Here is a 22,384-nt window from a genome sequence, read left to right as displayed (position 1 = left end):
GCAGGGCTCAAGCAGTGCCAGACTCATCTTTTTGGAGTGGCAGGGACCTGGGTACAAAGACACCAGTTCCTATGGAGTGTGGCTGCCTTCTCGGCTCCACATTCTGGAGCTCTTTTCAGATGGACGGGCTGACATTAGTCTAACCAGACCCCGTACCCCTTCTTCCCCTTCTCAGGATGACAGAAGCTGGTGAGTTTCGAGCCCTTTCTGGAGGCTGCACTTTGAATGGCCTCCTCCTCGCAGGGATGTGGGGAAGATTAACAAATAATGCACACAATCACACAGCACACAACACATGTTGGTTATGATTACTCATGGGACTGTATTTCAAATTTATTCCAACTTAACTGAAAGAAATGTTTGTGAAACATGATGTGACTGTCATGTTGCTCGTTATCACCTCCTTCTGAGCCATTCTACCAGTTGGGCATAACATATCTCTTAGCAGCCATCCGCAGAGAATTTGTTTGCCTGGTGAACCTGAAGTGATGTGTGGAAGCCCCATCCTCCTGCCAGGTAGGAGGCTTATGTCATGAGTTCTATTTGCATTGAGTATGGCAGCAAACTCTAGGAGGTTGAGGATCCTGAATGGATTTAAGCCCTTTAGAAACTTGTTGACTTCTTCCCATTACATATACCAGAGATGCAGTGTCTGAAAGAGGGAATGCAGGCTGGGCTCCAGGGTTTGCTTGATTTAGTGACTGTTTCCTGCTGCTCTTCTCTTCTGCTTTCCAAGAACCCTGCTTCATCCTTAGAGGAAATCCCGTGGCTGGATTTCCAGCTGCTCATCCAGGAGAGACAGGCTGCTTCCTGTAGCTCTGACATACATAAAAGCCCCAGCAATAGCAATCTAGAATAATTTATCATGGAGGCAATGGAATCAAGAAAGGAATTCTAGACCAACCCTCCAGTCTGCATGGCTTCAGGTCCTTAACTCAGTGCTGGCTTAATAAGCAGCAGCCTTTGGCACATCCTTGTCACTCTTGGCTTCAACTCCCTTCTCTCTAAAATGGGTTATTGTGAAGATCAAGAAAACAGTTGCAATGTTTATGTGTTGAATGAGCATGCATTAGTGGTGACTGAGTGTGTGTATAAAAGTCATAAGAAGAAAAGAAAGTAAATCGCTCAGTCGTGTCCGACTCTTTGGGACCCCATAGACTGTAGCCTACTGGGCTCCTACGTCCATGGGATTTTACTGGAGTGGGTTGCCAGTTCCTTCTCCAGGAGATCTTCCCGACCCAGGGATTGAACCCAGGTCTCCCACATTGTAGGCAGACGCTTTACCATCTGAGCCACTCATGAAGTAAACAAGTCATAAAGCAAGGTTTAAGCATATGCTCTGCTCTATGAAAGCAGGCAGGTAAAGCAAACATTTTAGGGAGAATTTCATTTGGAAACATACTGGGTTGGCCAACCCAATACTTAATGTGAACAGTTATCAGGGACTTATATGATTAACACTTTTCTACCCTCTTCCCTATTTCCCATAACAATCACAGTTTATTTTCTTCTCTCCCTCTTTCCTTCTTTATCAACCTAGACACCAGGTACATGAATTGAGTGCATCTGAGAAGTGACTCAGAAGATAAAAGTCCCCTATAAAAGACTATTTCTCGTCCTGATTAGACCTGTTCCCTCTATCTGGGGAAACCTTTTGGGAATAAATGGATTTGTTTTGTTGTCTCACCCCACTCCCTCTCAGCAGTAGGAGGGGCTCTAGCACAGTGTGGCAACTCATCCAAAAGTTCCTAAGTCTTTAAGTTCAATAAAAACACAATTAAAATTGAGTAGGTGCTAAAACTTGGTTTTGAACTTTTATTAAAAAAATATATTTGCAAACATATAAAATTTAGGATGAAAAATGCTCATCTGAAAACAGGTAATAACTTAATATTTGCAAACATACACAGATGGTATAAAATCCATACCATTAAAAATGTTAATGATGCTGCATTGCGCTCATGGAACAAAAATCTTGCCACAGTCCCAGAGCTTTTCAGGCCCACATTCAGGGCAATGAGACTGGTACACTGAAGGTCATGAGAGCCACATGGCCAAAGCAGGAATACAGAATAAAAAACCATTGAGAACATATATTTTAAAAACATGTTTCTGAAGGAATCACACAGATAAAAGGGAAACACAACTCTGCATTTCCCCCTTTCAAAGTGAACGGTATTGCATCAGAGCATTTCAAATGAAGATGTCACACACAAAGCCAAGTGAAACATTGCACATGTCTCTCTTGCTGAAAAAAAGGGCTCCTGGAGGCCCCGGCCCACTCAGGGAAATGTTCTCAAGCACACCTTTTAAAGAGCTCAGTGTAAGTTGCTTTACTTCTTTCAGATCTTAACATTTTAGACACCTGAAAACGCAGGGCGCTACTGGTTCCAGCAGGCCCTTTGAATACAACTGAAGAAAACCAAAGACAGGTAGGAAAGAAACATGTGCTCAGCAGCAAACGTGCAGCAAGAATGCAGGACACACGTCCCTGTGAGTCCTCGTTTTCACTCACACGGACCGAGCCTACCCGTGCCTGTGCCGCCTCTCATTCCTCTGTGTTTCATTTTGCCCAGAGTTACAGTATGATGGCTGATTTTGTTTTTTAAGCAGTTAGGCACCTTCAATTTCATGTTGCATTATTAGTAATACAATGGCAGTTATGGCCTCTACTACCAAAATGAGAAAAATGTCAAACTACATTCTTTGGGGAGGAGAGTAATAAAGCTGCATGGTTTAAAAATATTTACCTAGTAGATTTGATGGGGTTTAAGATTTTTTACAAGAACACACAGGTGGAAAAAGAACAATTCTTGACATGCAAAATCGGGTCCTATTCTCAACTAAGCCTGTGCCTCCTCTGGCAGAGAAGTACCCAGGTCAACTTGGGCTCTTAACAAAACCCAGCTCCCAAAAGCCTTCCAAAGTAAGCCGTGGACATTCACATTCACATGCAGATGGCATGAATGCTACTCCTGGAGCTGACAGTCACTGGACAACATGGGATTCCAAGTCACACCTTACCAACCTGGGGGGAGATGCACAATGAGGAGGAGCTTCTGCCTTAAAGGAACGACGCTGTTTGGGGGGTGGGAGTCCACTCAAACACATCACGGTAACTGCAAGAAAAGAAGAGCAGGGCCGCCCACTCGGGTGAGGGGCTCTACAGACAGACACGGTGACCTAAGTGCAGGGCACCTGGAGTTCTGCAAACCTAGCAAGAAGCGTCTCTGTTTTGGTGTCCATTTTGACTCAACTAAGGTTTAAAACTTAAGATTCCAGTAAAGTTACTGCAGCAATGTAAATATGCAACCTAAACTAGCATGAGGTTCTGGACAGAAGTCTGAATGAGGGGTAAGGCAACTGAACTGTGATTTTTGGCCCAGGGTCATCCAACTGCCACTGTTCAGGCTTGGCCTGACTTCTCTACTGACTCATTCTGGCCTGAACTTCTTGGTTCTCATGACGGTGAACCTCTGGCTTCTGAATTTTCAAAATGCTTTGAATACAGAAATTTGGGAGTTGAAACAGGCTTACCGTTTTCAAGTCTCCATGACTTGGGCACTTAAAAGTTTACTTTCACACTAAGGAAACCTCATCCCAGATTCTCTACTGTCTATCCTATTCATTCCTTGAATTAAAGGGTGAAAATGAACAGATTTGATTACAGACCCTCTTCAGGACAGTCTCTCAACTGTCTTGTAATATTGACCCTACTCAAAGCATCATTTCAACTCAAACATCTATCATAACAAGAACCCCTCGATTCTCCCGCTTTCCAAAGCCCATAGAGACTTACACCTGGATGCATGCCAGCCTGCCAGGGCAACTGTCTTCGGAGAACAGTCACGGGGCGCCCTGGACACCACCTCCTGGGGTCAGCGACATTTCACACCTTACTGTAACTATCTCTTTCCTGGTGATGCGCAAGCAATTCATTTTTGGTTGCTGAATTTACACACTACCTTTGAAAACAAACTATTCCTAATTCCTAACTGAGTATGAGAACTTAGAAGCTTCCTGGACTTCTGCACAATTCACAAATAATAGGTAGACACAATAGAAGACACTAAATTTGGAAGCAGAAAAGTTGCCCAGGAGGCACGTTTAGATTAACAAAAGCCAATCAAGGTATTCTTTATGCTAAAAAACAGAAAACAGAAAACAAGCGCAAACTAAAACAAGTATGTAATTCACAAGTAATTTTCTAAAATCTCAGCTAAAAGGAAAAAAACTATGGATTTATGATTGAGTTACCATTAAAGCTTAAATGATTGTTCCCAAGGAACCATCATATCTGTCAGCATTATTCACAGCTAATCCTTAAGCTAGCTGGTTGAGCCAATTGGGTTTTTATCCCATCATTAAATAGTGCTCAGAAAAGTAAGCAGTGCATTTTAATTGGTTAAATACTACAAAATGACCTGTATCATAGAAACGAAGACACTTTCATTCAAAGAATATCTTAAAATTACTATTGCTGAAATAAATCAAATCTACATTAAAATATTACTAATCACCATTACATGCCATAAAAGAATAAATATAAATCATGGCAGATCAATAGCAGCATAACAAAGCATCTTTACATATTTTCAGACTTTGGGCTGCAGAAGTACTCACAGCCTAAGAATACATTGGTAAAGTTCAGAATATCACACTTGGTTTTTAATTCCATATTCTATAATAAAGTAAGGGCAGTGTGAATAACAGTTCCCTTTTCTGCATAGCTTTAAAACTATTCTCAGTAGACTTGAGGAATGGAACCAGAATGGCTTTGTCAGATTGGTCCACTGGTCCTTTTGTCAAAGTGTTAAGGGAAACAATTAACAATGACCTCTCACTGTGTTTAGACAGAAAAGGAAAATAAGGCTATGATTCACACACAAGCTTAACATTTTCAAAACCACTGGAGAGTTTAACTTAAAGTGAAGATTTCTGATAGAATTTGGGTCTTACCAGTCCCAGCCTTTACTCCAAAGGTGTGCCACGCCCGCTCCCACCTCAGCACAGGGCCAGCAGGGCCCTATTCAAACATATCCGCACAGGGGAAGCCCTTTGCGTGGCATCACCGGGAACACTTAAAAACAGAATACAATTAATAAACTTCAGAACTTTTAAGGCCCCAAAGGGGCACTCATATAAAATACACTTCACTTGGACAAACCAGTCCTAATTTGCCAGCTTAACTTCTGACCCTTAAAACCCGAAGCTACTTCGCACAGAGCCGACTTTTGCTCTGTTCAGAACTTGACTACCAGCCCAAGGCTCAAGTTTTTAGTTGGAAATGAGGGAGGGGAATGGGGTATGGGCTGGGCTGACTGCCTCAGGGCTGGTGACCTCTTTTCCCTAAGACCTTGAATACGAAAGTGAGTTGAAAATCAGATTCCTTATTTCACAAACTTGTTTAGAGCTGATGAAAACACCCACACAACTGAACACAATGGTCTTTTTTTTTTCCCCCAAAACAAAGGTCTGCTGGTGATGCTTCACAGTGAAACCTCCATTATCACTGAGAACGTCACTTGGAAAACATTCTTAAGCAATGAGTCTCTTTCTCATAGGCTCAATTTTAGAATTCTCAAAGCTCAATGTTCCGTTTAGAAGTTTCCATGATGAGGCCTGTTTGTTTCTGAGGTCGACATTCTGCCTTCAGAATTACTCTGCTCTAGTCATAGGTTGTGGTTGTCTCTGTTCTTGGTCAGAACCTGTAAGTAGACTTCATGAAGTGTGCTGAGGAAGCTGGAATCATTCTGGAAGAGATGGTCATGTCACGTTTACCTCCTTAGAGCTTACTGTCATGATAACAGCTTAGGAAGAAGTTATATACGTGCTCTGTATAACTAATTATGCCAAGAATCCCACCACCCAGAGACAATCATGAGGAATATTTTGGAATTCACACATATCTATTTTTCCACTTTGAGAATTTTTCCACAGGGAGAGAGAAACACTGGTTCTAGCTGGTCTTGGATTTTCTTTAAGAATTGATTTTTTTTTTTTATGAATTGATTTTTTTTTAGAATCATACAATTATTTTTTTACAGAATGAAAATCCGAAGACTAAACTGATATTCTACATACCTTGATGAGATGTATTAATGTATCCTGGAGCTGAGACTTGCTGAGGATGATGGAAGGCTTTCTCTGATTTTCTGTCGTCCCGACGGTGAGAGGAGAAGGGGAGCTGGCTTTCCTCTCAAGGTCTGAGGACCTTGTAACTGTCTGCTGGAAAACACTGGGGGACAGCAGGACTGAGGGCGCTGCCGAGGTTGTTGCGGGAACCAGAGGGGAGCTTGCCACCTGCAGGGGAACAACGGCCATTTTGCAACAAAGAGCGTGGGAGCCAGCAGCCAGGCCCAGAGGAGGGGACGCCTGATAACAAGCACAGCAGTAGGAGGCTGGAATGCAGAGTCCAGCGCTAACTATTTAGAGTTCAGATAAAGATTCGGAAGCAGTATCTAAGCATTTAATGTCTGGTTAGGAAGCTTGTTAGCTGAAGGATGAAGAGCCCATTTACATGATAAGGATGGCCTAGAGCTGTTATGAGAAGCCAAGCCCCATCACTACAGAAGGGGAACCTGATAACTAACAGCAGGGTAGGCACAGTAAGAACAGTCCTGAGATTAAGTTGAATACGTAAAGTTTTTCCATGAGGGACTCAGAAATGCTTGGAGGAGGGTGTGAAGGAAGTTTCTGAGGTGACGGAAGTGTTATATAACTTCTCACTACCCAAAGGATATATGTGTATTAAAACTCAATTTAAGAAATCTGCATTTTATTATACGTAACTTTTAATTCAATAAAAAGAATTATATGAAGCATTAGTTATATGAAGTTATATGAAGCATTAGTTTCTTTAGTCGTGTTCAATGTATTTATTATGCCACCACAGTCATCACAGATACAATTTTAAAAACATAAAACTAATATTTATCTCCTTCTTTCATTTAGATGTACTTCTGGGCTAACAATGGCTAACCAGCAGAACACAGTAATATTTTTTTTTGAAAATGAAAGTTGCTCGGTCATGTCCGACTCTTGCAGACCCCATGGACTTGTATAGTCCATGGAATTCTCCAGGCCAGAATACTGGAGTGGGTAGCCTTTTGCTTCTCCAGGGGATCTTTCCAACCCAGGGATCAAACCCGGGTCTCTCGCATTGTAGGTGGATTACCAACTGAGATATGAGGGCAGCCCCCCCCCCTTTTTTTTTTTTTACTAATTCTCATATTTTGATACACTCAACACGAAAACTACGTATTTTTTCCCTCCTATCTGTCACCCTCCTCATCTACAAGGAACCAAACTGTCCATAGTTTTGAGAGTGCAGTTTCTGGGTTCTGCGCCATCTGCGGTTATTTTTGGCTGAGATATCACCAAGAAGTGGTATGCCGACCACCATGCAGCAGGACCAGCTGCAAAGAAGACCTGCTAAGACCAGTCAGAAGGTGGCTTTTGCTTACAATCTTAGGCTTCAGGAGAGGTGTTAAGGCTCAAAGGCTAATGGAACCTAAAAGTTTAGGAACTGAAAAAGATGAGCGTGCCTGTCAAAGCTGGTAGGGAATGGAGGATGAGGACAACGTCTACAAAATGAGGCAGGGGAGAAGCAGCAAGGCGCAGAGCACACAGGCCTGGGCTGGGAGGTTCTGCCCACAGGGCAACGGGAAGCCAGCGAGCAGTGGTGACACTGCCTGGTCCACTGGGGCACCACGGTTCTTCCGGGCAAAGGCTGTCTCCTATCCATAGACACGGGGCTGACTGGCTCTCAGCAGTCGCCCATTCACAACACAGAGGGAGGGAGTGAGCGCCCCTGCTGTGGCCGACCTTGCCCTCCCATACACACACTCAGGGAACTCATCACTGAGGATGGATGACTTGAGGACTGCAGAGGCCACAGCAATGAGCTCTGCCTGGGGGAGTGGGAGGGGACATTTAAGAGGGACCTAGGTTTGAAAGCTGAAACGTTTCACTTCACACTCAGCAGACGAACTTAAGACATACTATGCTCTTTAGAAAAAGGGGATCCTTACCGGGATGGCACTGGATAACACCTTAGGCTGGGCAAAAACTTCAGGATCCTGGTTTTGCTGCATAGACTGCAATGTTTAAACAGAAAAGATGAACAGATGTAGCAACTTTTCATTTAAGATTTCTTAGTTACTGGGGGAAAATCTAGGTTAGCAACTGTAAGGAGGAGTTCAAACATGACTTGGTTCCTAGATTCCTGAGGGAAGTGGCTGACCAGAATTTGTGACAATGCAGGATAGAAGCTTCGGGACAGCCCCCAACCCCCTTCAGTTCCACCGGAGAAAAGGGGTGTGCAAAGCCTTGAAAATGTCTCTACAGAAAAAGCTGAAACCTGGGTCTCTTATAAGAGCGGGGACAGACCAAGCATATTTTTGCTGTTGAGAATGTAGAGACACAAGATCCTGACAGCATGAAGCCTCCTGATAAGGCGGTTCACACTCTGGAAGGTGGCACTAAACAGTCTTACACAGCCACACACTTCCACAGACAAATGTTACACCTATTCCCTGGGAGACACAGAACTTCCTGTAGCAGAGCAAACACATTAGGACTCAGTACGGTCCCAGGTCCTGAAATTTGATACAGCCACATAAATGAGAAAGAACATGTTTGTAAGCTTCCTCTGCCAGGAGGCATGCTGGAGAGCAGGGTGCTGTCCCAGAGGCCAAATCTAGACGGGGCGGTATTGACGACTGCTGCTGGTTGTATTTCTAGAACAACAGGAATAGTGGCAGCAGACACATTTCAGGGTTGTTTTACTAAACAGAACATTCTCGCAGACAGAAACGGCAAATATGACAATTTAATCATGTAACCAGGACACTAGGTTTCTTTTTCTGGACAAAATTTTAATAGAACGGAACAAAACACTCCATTAACTAAGAAATAATATTATACAGGAGAGCCAGTATAATATTATTTGGTAAAATGTTCAAGAGCTGGGGATTGTAATTATTAAAGGGCATGAGACTAAAACCTTAAAAGGCTCCACCCCCTTTCAGTTTTGTGATCTTGCACAAGTCACTTCAACTGTGACCTGATTTCCTCATTTGTAAACTCACCAACCTTATAAGTTACTGAGGGACAAACCTCTTCTTCACCCCTATATCCAAATCCCACCAAGTCCCACTCATCCTCCTTCTTAATAAATCCACATGTCCACACTGCCCAGTACAGGCCCCCACCCGCTCAAGCCCAGGTGACTGCCCCGACCTCCTTTCTGATGGGTCGTCCTCCTTCCGTCGTCTCCTCTCCCAGCGTGCCACCCTTGGCTCACGTACTTAAAAGACTCTCCAGGGCCCTCAGAACAAACCTCTAACTCCTTGACACTATTTACAAAGTTTTACTCATCACCAATACCTGCTCCCCTGTTTCTTTCCACATAGATCCAGTCACCACAGTTCAAGTTCACCAAATGCCCTCTAGTGTCTAGGCTTCTGCACCTGCTGTTTTCCTTGCCTTCACACACTCTTCCTACCTCTAGGTCTGGCTAATTTCTCCTGAGTCTTCAGATCTCAGCTGATGGCCAGTTTCCCGAGGAAGCTTTCTTTGACCTCAGACCTGCAAATGTGGGATGCTCTTATGGCAGCCCTAATGAACCTGGCACAAGGCGGGCACTCAGTCAGAGTACTGAGGGAGCAGGGGATGGAACAAAGTTTGGGATAATCTGGATCCATGGTCTTGAGTCAAATAAGGACTCCTAGACCTGTCAGGCAAAAATAAACGTTAAAATGCACACCCAGGAAGGAAAATACAGTTTCTCAGCTTTTCTCAGCTGAAATTATTTTGGGAAGTGGAACTGAGTTACACCACCAGTTACTGATGGTTTGGTTGATCACTGCAGGGCTTCTCACCTCTCCTTTCTTCTAGCCCCTGACATACTCAACGGTTGTCTCTTTAAACAACTCTGTCTCCTCTCAATCAAAATCCAGTTTCATCCCACTAGGTTACAGCCACCCAATCTCCTGCCAGTACCTGAAGGGGAGCAAGCACCATGTTGCTCAGGGAGGCTGGGGCTCTCGCTGCTGTCGCTTTAGGGGAAGGCTCTATGAAGCTCTCAGGCGTGGCCAGCTGGCCGGCTGCTGGCGAAAAGCTGGGTGCCGCTGCACCTTTCCCGAGTGACTGTGGCTGTATTTGGTCATGCTGCGGGGTCAACCTGAGTTTCTGGAGAAGATCAACACTTGGGAGAGACGGACTGGTTGTGTTTGTCACGCTCAGCGGGGCCCTGAATGGGCTCTGGCTGGCAGTCAGGCTGGCGTGGCTCAGCTCAGGGACAGGCTGACTCAGGAGTGGAGACCTCTGCCTAGGCGCGGTCTTCACTGTTTGCATCATGGTGGTTTTTCGGGGTAGGCTGGGGGGAGCCTGTCCAGTAGAAGCTTCTGCTGGTAGACTGGGACTGAGCACAGAGTGCAATGGGATGGCATAGCTGGGGGCCTGCTTTTCACTGGACTGAGTGATGGAAGCAGGAGTGATTAGCACCGGGGTGGTGACTTCGGGCTGGACTGAGGGGTGGGCAGTAGGATGGACACCCAGGTTTTCTGACTGGGGTGCCCCGCCAGGCTCAAAGGAAAATGGTAGGAATGAGTTGGGCTCTTTCTGGGAGGCATCTCCTGGCAGCTTCTCCACTTCTTCTGAATCCAGACCCACAACTGTTGGCTGTTCCTTTGACAAAGAGGTTCCAAATAATTCTTCCACTGTCAGATGTTTGTGTCCAGATGGAGCAGACTGAGAAACAAATCAAACCACCCAATGAGAGAAAACTCTTGCAAACCAGCATAACTAAGTTTCTCTTCCATCAACCAAATCAGTTTGCAGAAGCAAGGCTAGGTGGAGTCTGAAAATAGGAAATGGAACAGGCTGAAGATGTCCTCAGGATTAAGGCCAAGAATGTACCTGGTATCCCCAAGGTGGTGAAGAGATATCTACATTTGTAATAAAAATCAAATTTTAGGGACTCAGGTGATAGTTTAGAATTCACCTTTTTTGCTTCGCAAACACATGTAAGGTAAAGGAGCAATTATTTTGCTCAAAGTTAATTTGCCCCATGCCAGTTACACATGGTAGGGAAATTACACTCAAGAGGATATGAGGACCAAATGATGATCAAGCAATCCTACCTTTATGTTCATATTTTTTTTTTATTAAAAGGCAGGCATTGTACCTTAAGGACTAGGCCTCAAATATCAGAAAATAAATTTAACTATTAAAAAAAATTCAAGTATAGGTGACATAACATTATATTAGTTTCAGGTATACAACACAGTGATTCAATATTTTTATAGACTGTACTTCATTTCAAGTTACTATAAAATATTGGCTATATTCCCTGTGCTGTACAATTTATTGTTGTATCCTATTTATTTTATACATAATAAATTTGTACCATTTAATCCCCTACCCCTATACTGCCCCTCCCAATTTAACCATTTTTTAAATAGCAACCTTCCAATTCCCAAATCACAGATGCTGGAGGAAAAGGAAAGCATTTAAGTCTGAAAATGTTAAACTTACTTATATTTTAGTGATCTGGTTTACTGATACCACTGCAATGATTCAGAGGAGACATGTTCATAGTTCTCAATTGTGAGCTTTCCTGCACCTTCCCTTCAAGCAGTATTGCTGAATTCACTTAACCTTTATTTGCTGGGTATGCAGAGGGTGCCAGGCCCTGCTCTGACCTGGGCCCAAAGGACTCCTTTCATTTATTTTATTTTTTGGCTGCACTGTATGGCTTGCAGGATCTTAGTTCCCCAGTGACGGATTGAACCAGTACTCTCTGCAGTGGAAGTACAGAGTCCTAACCACTGGACCCTCAGGCAAATCCCAATTATGTAACTCTTAACCACCATATTCTTTTACATATATATATGTGTGTGTGTATACACAAACACACACGCACAAACCAACATTTAGATATACCTACTTTAGAAAACATCTGCTGGATCATGGAAAAAGCAAGAGAGTTCCAGAAAAACATCTATCTGTTTTATTGACTATGCCAAAGCCTTTGACTGTGTGAATCACAATAAACTGTGGAAAATTCTGAAAGAGATGGGAATACCAGACCACCTAATCTGCCTCTTGAGAAATCTGTATGCAGGTCAGGAAGCAACAGTTAGAACTGGACATGGAACAACAGACTGGTTCCAAATAGGAAAAGGAGTATGTCAAGGCTGTATATTATCACCCTGCTTATCTAACTTATATGCAGAGTACATCATGAGAAACGCTGGACTGGAAGAAACACAAGCTGGAATCAAGATTGCCGGGAGAAATATCAATAACCTCAAATATGCAGATGACACCACCCTTATGGCAGAAAGTGAAGAGGAACTACAAAGCTTCTTGATGAAAGTGAAAGTGGAGAGTGAAAAAGTTGGCTTAAAGCTCAACATTCAGAAAACAAAGATCGTGGCATCTGGTCCCATCACTTCATGGGAAATAGATGGGGAAACAATGGAAACAGTGTCAGACTTTCTTTTTTTGGGCTCCAAAGTCACTGCAGATGGTGATTGCAGCCATGAAATTATAAGACGCTTACTCCTTGGAAGGAAAGTTATGACTAACCTAGATAGCATATTCAAAAGCAGAGACATTACTTCGCCAACAAAGGTCCGTCTAGTCAAGGTTATGGTTTTTCCTGTGGTCATGTATGGATGTGAGAGTTGGACCGTGAAGAAGGCTGAGCGCTGAAGAATTGATGCTTTTGAACTGTGGTGTTGGAGAAGACTCTTGAGAGTCCCTTGGACTGCAAGGAGATCCAACCAGTCCATTCTGAAGGAGATCAGCCCTGGGATTTCTTTGGAAGGAATGATGCTAAAGCTGAAACTCCAGTACTTTGGCCACCTCATGTGAAGAGTTGACTCATTGGAAAAGACTCTGATGCTGGGAGGGATTGGGGGCAGGAGAGGAAGGGGACGACAGAGGATGAGATGGCTGGATGGCATCACTGACTTGATGGACGTGAGTCTGAGTGAACTCCGGGAGTTGGTGATGGACAGGGAGGCCTGGGGTGCTGCGATTCATGGGGTCGCAAAGAGTCGGACACAACTGAGTGACTGAACTGAACTGACTGACTTTAGAAAACACAGATCATATTGGAATGATCTTGTAAAAACTCCAGAGTCTTTTCCAGTGAAGAATACTATTTTATAAGAAAAGGAACAATCAAAAACCAGACATGGAGAAACCTCACCGTGAAATACACCTTAGGCTTCAAAAATGATCCAGGTAGCAATTTTTATCTATCTAGTGGAACAAAAACGAACTCTTACAAAACTAAAATTACCCACATTTACATGTGAAGTGTTTCTATACTTGAACTTAAGAACAGGTATTTCTGATCATTTAAAATCTACTTCATATTAAAAAATGAAGTCATCTGGTAGTATGCAAAAGCAGCAGTAAGTTTCCAATTTCTCCTGCTGCCTCCCTGCAACTTCTGCCAGGCCAGAGACAGATTATTAGACTTTATGGAATAGGGTGTGTGGTAAAGCATTAGGTTTCAGAGGTACCTTACGTAAGGCAGAAGAAATGAGGTTATAAGGCAGGAAGAATCATCACAGACAGAAGGCTCACTGTACAGGAGGCCCTGTACTACACACTTTGCATGCGTTCCTCTATTAATCGGTGAGGGCAGTACTATTATTATCGCCATTTATGGATGAGGCCCAAGTACAACAGAACCAGCTGCCAACCTAGTTCTAACAAGACATCCATATTCTTAACCATTATGCCACTGCACCATTGTGTCCACCGTGCAGATGACAGGTTATCTAATCAACTGAATGGTGATAATGCTCCTTTGGAAAAGAGAGGTGCAAGTAAGACCTGAATAACTAAGAGCCAGTGACTGGTCAGATTGTACCAACTTTTGGAATCACGTAACTGGGTGAATTAGTCACTAGAGGCTGAGGGGGCAGAGCATGTGTCTTTACACAAACTCCCTAAAGCTTTATTGTCTCTGAGCTGGTTTGGACAGGACCTGTTCCATTCTCCTCTGCCTCTGACAAGAAAAACTGGCTGCATTCCTCTAGTTGTTGGGCTTATTTATTCATGGATTCATCTTCCATCATCCACAGAAAAGGTGAAATTTTATTCTTTACTCATGTCTGAATATACTTACAGTCTGGATTCTGAGTTCAGCAATGCTTCACTTAAATCAGATTTTAATCTGACCATTCCCTTGTGAAATGGAATTCATAAGTGATAGTATGTATGGGAGTGAAAAAAAAATTTTTTTAAAGAAACTATATCAGGTTTTCCATTGTTCCTCTCTCACCCCACAGCTCTTGCTGTTTACAGAATTTCATATTTCTGTTTGAATTTACTGTGTCCCTGTCAGATTTCCTACTCATTAGTGCCCTGGGCACACTAGAAGGTGTGATTATTCTTAACCACAGGAACAAAAAAACAAAAACAAAAATAATACAAAACAAACTAGGGAAATTGTCCCAAGGAAATTCTACTAAGTGAATAATGAAACTGAAATAAAATTAAGGCTTGACAGCATTATTTGCTCCTCAGCACTAGATGGCAGTGTTACTAAACCAGTGTACTCTTCTGTGTACAGGCCTGGTTATGGATCTGAGCTAATTTTAGACAATCACATGGCTCAACAATATCCAGTTCTCAGTATTCTACAAAGTGCTGTCACTTTGGCCTATAAAATGGAGTCTTTTGGGGTTCATTCTTTCATTTGGGTTTCAAAGTAAATCTGTGAGTCAGGTACTGCCAGAATCGTTAATCCCATGATTCAGAAATGAAAGGGAAAGTGACTAGCCCACTGGACATTCATGGCTGATAAGCCAGACCAGAAGGAATCTGCTCCTCCACTTGCTGTTTCTCTTAACACATATTTTTTAAAAATTAAATTTTACGTAACACTTTCTCTTTTAATATATGTTTGACCTTCAGGATATTAAATTCAAATACAGTAAAAATGGAGCAAAGAAATGTATACAAAATCTGGTTTAAATAATTTACCACCTGCATCCCTAGAAACATTATACATACATCGTTTAGGAATGTAAAGATGCAGATGACACCTCCCTTAATGGCAGAAAGTGAAGAGGAACTAAAAAGCCTCTTGATGAAAGTGAAAGTGGAGAGTGAAAAAGTTGGCTTAAAGCTCAACATTCATAAAACAAAGATCATGGCATCCGGTCCCATCACTTCATGGGAAATAGATGGGGAAACAATGGAAACAGTGTCAGACTTTCTTTTTCTGGGCTCCAAAATCACTGCAGATGGTGACTGCAGCCATGAAATTAAAAGACGCTTACTCCTTGGAAGGAAAGTTATGACCAACCTAGATAGCATATTCAAAAGCAGAGACATTACTTCGCCAACAAAGGTCCGTCTAGTCAAGGTTATGGTTTTTCCTGTGGTCATGTATGGATGTGAGAGTTGGACCGTGAAGAAGGCTGAGCGCTGAAGAATTGATGCTTTTGAACTGTGGTGTTGGAGAAGACTCTTGAGAGTCCCTTGGACTGCAAGGAGATCCAACCAGTCCATTCTGAAGGAGATCAGCCCTGGGATTTCTTTGGAAGGACTGATGCTAAAGCTGAAACTCCAGTACTTTGGCCACCTCATGCAAAGAGTTGACTCATTGGAAAAGACTCTGATGCTGGGAGGGATTGGGGGCAGGAGGAGAAGGGGATGACAGAGGATGAGATGGCTGGATGGCATCACTGACTTGATGGACGTGAGTCTGAGTGAACTCCGGGAGTTGGTGTTGGACAGGGAGGCCTGGGGTGCTGCGATTCATGGGGTCGCAAAGAGTCGGACACAACTGAGCAACTGATCTGATCTGACAGCCTCTTGGAAAACAGTATGGTAGGGCAATTTCTAAACTAAAACTTGCAGTTATGAAATTACCTAACATTTGTACTCTTGGGCATTTAACCCAGAGTAAAGGAAATTTAAATTTGGGCTTCCCTGCTGTCTCAGTAGTAAAGAATCTGCCTTCCAATGCAGGAGACACAGGTTCAATCCCTAGGTCGGGAAGATACCGTGGAGAAGGAAATGGAAACCCACTTTAGTATTCTTGCCTGCGAAATTGCATGGACAGGGGAGCTGGTGGGCTACAGTCCATAGAGTTGGAAAGAGTCGAACACGATTTAGTAACAGAAAGGACAAAGGAACAACAAAGGAAATGTGTATACAAAAATCTGTATACAAATGTTCATGGAAATGTCATTCACAATAGCCCCAAACTGGTAACAACACATCCGTCCTTTAACGAGTGAATGGTTAAAAATGTTAATTCCACTCAGCAGTGAGATTCAGAACTATAATATATGTAACAATTTCAATGAATCTCTTCAATGAGTTATGCTGAGTGAAGAAACATACTCCCAAAAGGTTATATATTGTATGATTCCATTTATAGAAAATTCTTGAAATGACAGTGTTATAAAGCTGGAGACATATCAGTCACTGCTGGGGTTAGGGATGCCAGAGGAAGGCTAGGAGGGTGTGACATATAAGTCAGTGTGATAACAAATGGGCAATACAAAGGATTCTTGTGGTGATGAAGTCCTCTATCTTGACTGTGGTGGTAGATACACAAGGCTCTACATGAGATAAAACTGCACGGAACTAAACACACACAGATGAGGCTTCCCAGGTGCTGCTGGTGGTAAAGAACCCGCCTGCCAGTGCAGGAGACGCAAGAGACATGGGTTCGATCACTGGGTTGGGAGGGTCCCCTGGAGAAGGGCATTGCCTGGAGAATCCCAAGGACAGAGGAGCCTGGAGGGCTACAGTCCATAGGGCTGCACAGAATTGGATACGACTGAAGCAATTTAGCACGCATGCAAACACACACGTGCATATACTCACAGAAACGAATATGAATACAACAACTGAGGAAACGTGAACAAGATGGGTATGCTGCTGCTGCTAAGTCGCTTTAGTCGTGTCCGACTCTGTGCGACCCCATAGATGGCAACCCACCAGGCTCCACCGTCCCTGGGATTCTCCACGCAAGAACACTGGAGTGGGCTGCCATTTCCTTCTCCAACAAGATGGGTATACTGGGTTAATATTCTGGTTGTGATACTGTACTCTAGTTTTCAAGCTGGTATCAATGGAGTAAACAGGCGAAAGGGACATGGATCTTTCTGTATTATTTCTTATAACTGCGTAGGAATCTGTAATGATCTTAAAGAGCTTAAAAAACTATGGCTTTTACTCTTCCTGTATTATTTCTTACAACTGTATATGAATCTGTAATTATCTTAAAATAAAAAGCTTAAAAAACTATGGCTTTTACTTGGTATCTGTTCACTTATCAAGTCATCAGTTTCAAGGAGAATTACTTCATAAAAATGTAAATAGTAAAATAAAAAGAAATAAAAACAAAGAGAACGATTTCATTCAACAAATATTTACAGTGCTGGGTGCTGAGGATACAGTAGCAAACAAGGCAGCCCCCTATGATCCTTGGATTTTGGTGGGGAGGAGACAATCACAAAACTTAAAAAAACCACAAACCCTGATAGCTGGAGGAAAATAAAGCACAGCAGAACAGGGGTAGGGAAGGATTGTTATTTAAAATAGGGTGGTGTGAAAGGCCCCCACCTGTATGAAGACACTAGAATGGGAGCAAGGTACTTCTAGGAGGCAAGTCTTTCAGGCTGTGGGGACTCTAACTGCAAAGGCCTGCCCTGAGGCAGAGGCAGGTCTGACACATCTGTGAAAAGGTAGAGAAGCCTATGAGGCTGGGAACAAGGCAGAAAGATGGAAGATGAGGCCAGAGCTAAGGGGGCCAGATCAGAGAGGGCCTTAGGGGTTATTGCTGTGACTCTGGCTTTTATTTGAGTGAGATGAGACACCATTGGAGGAAAGCCACGGTCTAACTTAGGTTAAATCAGGATTACTTTGACCCCTGGGTCAAGAAGAGGAGAGGGAGTGGCTAGGGCAAAAGCTGGGAAACCAGATAGGAGGCTACTGCAAAACTTGGATGAAAGACAGTTACACGGACCAGGGGAAATGACACGAGAGGATGACATCACGCTACTGCCTATACGCACATACTCTGACAGATGATCAACAGCTCAAACTTGTACTGCATCAAAACCCTTACAAAATGCTGACTCTGTGTTAGGTTACTTTGGACAAAGCTAGGGCTTGAGCTGTACAAACCTTATCTTGCAACCCAGATGGTGTGTCTTCTAGCGTCTCAGTGCTTCCCAGATTGGAGATCTGAGTACTTGGCTGCAGCCCAGGGCTGGAGATATTTGAGTCGCCCATCTGATTCTTAAATTAAAAGGAAAAGTATATCATGTGAAAAAACTTGCTATTGTTTGGTTTACAAAACAGCATTTAAGGTTACTGTTAACAGAAGTATTATTTTAAAAGTCAAGGATAACCACTCCCGCCAAATGCCAAATGTTTGCTTTGGACCTGCATGTAAATATGGAAATTAATTGGATAATAAAATTTCTAAAAAGCTAAGCACATGATTTTAGACAATAGTGTTCGTAACAACTGTTATTTTTATAACCCCTTGAAGGACAAGCAAACAGCATTACTTTATTATATATTCTTTTCCATTTTTTTTTAAAGTTAATATATGGTAAAATTAACTTTTGAAATGTATCACCAGGCTTCCCTGGTGGCTCATATTGTAAAGAATCTGCCTGTAACGCAGGAGACCCTGGTTCGATCCCTGAGTCGGGAATATCCCTTGGAGAAGGAAATGGCAATCCACTCTAGTATTCTTGCCTGGAGAATTCTATGGACAGAGGAGCCTGGAGGGCTACCATTTCTTTCACTTTCAAAATTAACTTTTGAAATGTATAGTTTTGTGTACCCATTACCACAATCAGGATATCCGATCACCTCCCCAAACTCCCTTGTGCTATCCCAATGCAGTCGTGCCTTCCTTCCACTCCTGGCAACCAGTGACTCTTCTCTGGCACTAGTTCCGTCTTTTCGAGACTGTCATCTAAATGGAATGCTGGCTTCCTTAGCATAATGCCTTTGAGATTCACCCAAGTTGTTGCACAGATGAATCTGGCAATCTCCCAAGTCTCTACTAAAGATAAAGGGTCTACTTGGAACCATCTGAGGCAGAGGAGAGCTCATCCAAACACTAAGAAGTGAACTCATGGGCCACTACTAAGACTAACAGCATATGACAGATGACAGGCGAGTGCGGACAAGCAACAATACTCCTGTTTAAGGAAGTGCCACCTATTTATGGATGGCTTCAAAAACGGAAAGAACACATTATGAAGGAAATATCAAAGATTTAACTAAATCCCCAAAGGTTTAGTCTTAATCCAACCACAGAAATTTTATTTAGTCCATACCATACCAGAAGAATTTTCTTTACAACAGCAATTATTGTGCTCTCCATATTTTCTACCTTTGCAATGTGCATTAACCAGAAATCATGTCAGATTTTTATACTGTTCATGTGACCTAGAGTTCCTTTGCAGCTCTGCACACAGAAACAAGGCTTCAGTTCCTTCTTTCCTCTGGAGATGACTTGCTTCCCAGCCTGAGGAGGAAGGCGGGCCACCTCCTGGAGGGTCTGCTCTAGTGTGCAGCACCTATACTTTCTTGATCTCGTCCTCACTGGGAATGGGTGACAGAGCTCTCAACTTATTAGCTGTCACCACAACACAGAAAAGTCTCTATAAAAACAGAAGGCAAGTAGATAACGCATATCTCATTAAGGGTATGGGAGGGCATTTATGGTAATACATGGTAACTTAAAAGCTCAGAAATGATTCTTGAAATTTATTTACTTCATCCAGTTTCCTAAGAATCAATGAATTCATTATAGAGATGATTGCCTTTCCTGTATTAATTTTCATAGATCCATAAATTCTTCATAATTCTCTAAGATAGACATTGAGGAATCTGGTAGAACTTGAAACGTCTCATGGGTTCTAATGTACATTTCTTTACCCAGGAAGTGGGACCTTTTATTTTCCAAAATCCTTTTCTCCCGCAGTTAATTTTTTAGGAATAGAAAAAGAACACTCTGAATTTTCAGAGGTAAGAAAATCCCCTTCCTTATCTATAAGACACGTTTTCTTTCTGAACTACTTATTTCCGCTGGCCCTGGAGATGAGCTCCCCAGTCCACCAGACCCGCCACAGGTCTCCTCCCTGCTCTGGTTTTCCTGCTCAGCGCACACAGCCTCACCCTCTCGTACTCATCCTTGGCTCTGCTTAGCATCTCCAGGATGTCGATGGGCCTGTGGTCACTGCAGCCATTGGCCTGGCTGGGACTCTGCTTATCCCGAGCTGCTTGCTGGGACCGCCGTGTCTCCTCTTCTACCACACTAGAGGAAGAGAACCAAGTTTTAGAAAGACCTTTTCTGACACAATATGACCCAAGATTTTGGCGTCCATTTCCAAGGATACTGGAAGACTGCCTCGTGGTAACAATGCCTTCCTCACAATACAGAACACAGAGCCTCAGCTACCTCATCCCAGTAAGACATGACTGATTACTTTCACCATCTCACTCACAACAGTATCAACCAATATAGTTCACTGTTAGAAGGCCAAAAATACAGAATTCCTTTCCAGATTTGGTAGAAGTAGATACGTTTAAAATCTACTAGATTACTCATTATTTCTCTCTCTTTCCTACAAGTATCTCAGGATCAGTCAAACTAACTGGTAAAGTAAATCTGAAAATGGACAATGCCACCAAGACAAAGGAAGGCTGTACAGGTGAACAACTTCTACGGAGAGTGTGTATTAATAATGGGGAGCAAGGAAAAAGCTTAGCATCTTGAAAATGAAGATCTTGGTGAATCTTCAAAAATCAGCGATAACTCTACAAGCAAACAAAAGATTTTCCTTGTCTCCTTAAAAAAATCACTAAGTGGGTAACTAAAGTCAGGGTGATTGAGGCAATGCTCTTTATCTTGACTAGTGCTACTTAAGCTAATTTTGCACTTGAAAATATATATTAAAAAAAGCATGAAAAGTCAAGGTCTAAGTCAAGGGTTGTGGTCTGCAAATCTATCTGAGGGGTTTCATTTCTTAGGAACATCCTTTCTCCCTGCCACATCTTAAAGTCTGAAGCAAAATGTGAGAAACTAAAAGTTGGGTGGTGAGCACATAAATGTTTTATTGCTTCTTATATTTTTTTTCAAGCTTGAAATTAATGTAATAAATTTTAATAAGATAACTAATCTTTTTTTCTTTTAAACATCCATTCAGGTTTCAAGTCCAACTGTAATGAACAGGCCTACTTGCCACGGGATAGTATAGGCACAGTCACAGCTTGATAACTGAATTAATTTGAGAACTTTCAGACAGTGAGGATGACAGGCAATAAAATAATTCAGTAGTAAAAGGCTTTTTTTTTTATGGACTACGAGGCATAGAACAGGGTACCCAATGTCAGTTCACTGCTTTAAAACAGCCTGCCTAGGAACTCCTATTAGTGTGTATGGGATGGTTCTCTTATTTGAAAACATCGGATTAAACAATATTAAACACAGATTTTTTTTTTAAACAGCAACATTGTTCTGCGTTTTTAATAAGCTACAATGTATTATGATTCTCCAAGGATGGGTTTAAAGCTTTCCCCAAACTGGGAAGTCCCTGGCGGTCCAGTAGTTAGAACTCCATGCTTTCACTGCCAAGGGCCTGGGGTTCAATCACTGGTGGGGGAACTAAGATCCCACAAACCTAGTGATGCAGCCAAAACCCAAAAAACACTTATTATTTAATACTCAGTTATAGGCCATGCCAACCATCAAGGACTGGCCACACAGCCCGTTTCTACCCACCACCTGCTACACTGTCTGGCTTACCCATGCTAGTATTCACCTCTAGTATTCACCTCTCTCTGACCTGGACTGGATTTGTGATCTTCACTCAAAAGAAAAACATTTCTAATAATCACCACTGTTCATCCACCCAACGGGCTACCTTATAAAGCTCTCCACTGCTGAGAGCAGAAACTGGCTGGCAACATGGAAGGCACACCGAGCTCTGGACTCTAAGGCCTCTTCCAATCACACTCTGGGAAGAACAGCCCTGCCCCTCTCCCTTCCTCCCAAACCCAAAGTATGCCCCAAGACATTTGTAAGATCAGGAATAGGGCTCACTTCTATCAGTTCTCCAAATTTTATAGTCTATGTATAGGCAAACATTCAGACTAGGTTTTGTTAAAAACACTTTTTGGCAGACTGAATTTCCTCTTTAGGATAGGCAACATTTTCCAAGTTTAGTGAATTTTCAATTTTGCTACTGATCAAAGAGAATTTCCAGATTTATTTATAGAACAGGTCTAGAAGTTTACCTGTTCTATCTACCTTCTTAGTTCTTATTAACAACCTTTTGGAATAAATCAATGTTTTACTTCAAGA

At 42.6% G+C, this 22,384-nt stretch overlaps 1 protein-coding gene across 1 annotated transcript in view; it reads right to left on the bottom strand.

The window, feature by feature from the left end:
- Nucleotides 1–298: 298 nt before the first annotated feature.
- Nucleotides 299–22,384, bottom strand: part of DCP1A (decapping mRNA 1A) — a 45,960-nt gene continuing 23,874 nt past the window's right edge. The window contains exons 5-10 of the mRNA XM_061396678.1: nt 20,197–20,335; nt 18,181–18,294; nt 10,006–10,755; nt 8,034–8,099; nt 6,085–6,303; nt 299–5,753 (exon numbers count right to left, since the gene is read on the bottom strand). Coding sequence (XP_061252662.1) covers nt 5,673–5,753; nt 6,085–6,303; nt 8,034–8,099; nt 10,006–10,755; nt 18,181–18,294; nt 20,197–20,335 — 1,369 coding nt within the window. The 3' untranslated portion in view covers nt 299–5,672. The remainder of the gene's footprint in view (nt 5,754–6,084; nt 6,304–8,033; nt 8,100–10,005; nt 10,756–18,180; nt 18,295–20,196; nt 20,336–22,384) is intronic.

Source organism: Bos javanicus, chromosome 22, assembly GCF_032452875.1.
Source record: "Bos javanicus breed banteng chromosome 22, ARS-OSU_banteng_1.0, whole genome shotgun sequence".
Classification (NCBI taxonomy): domain Eukaryota; kingdom Metazoa; phylum Chordata; class Mammalia; order Artiodactyla; family Bovidae; genus Bos; species Bos javanicus.
Note: the sequence above shows the minus strand (reverse complement) of the source record. Positions and strands in the feature narration are given on the sequence as shown.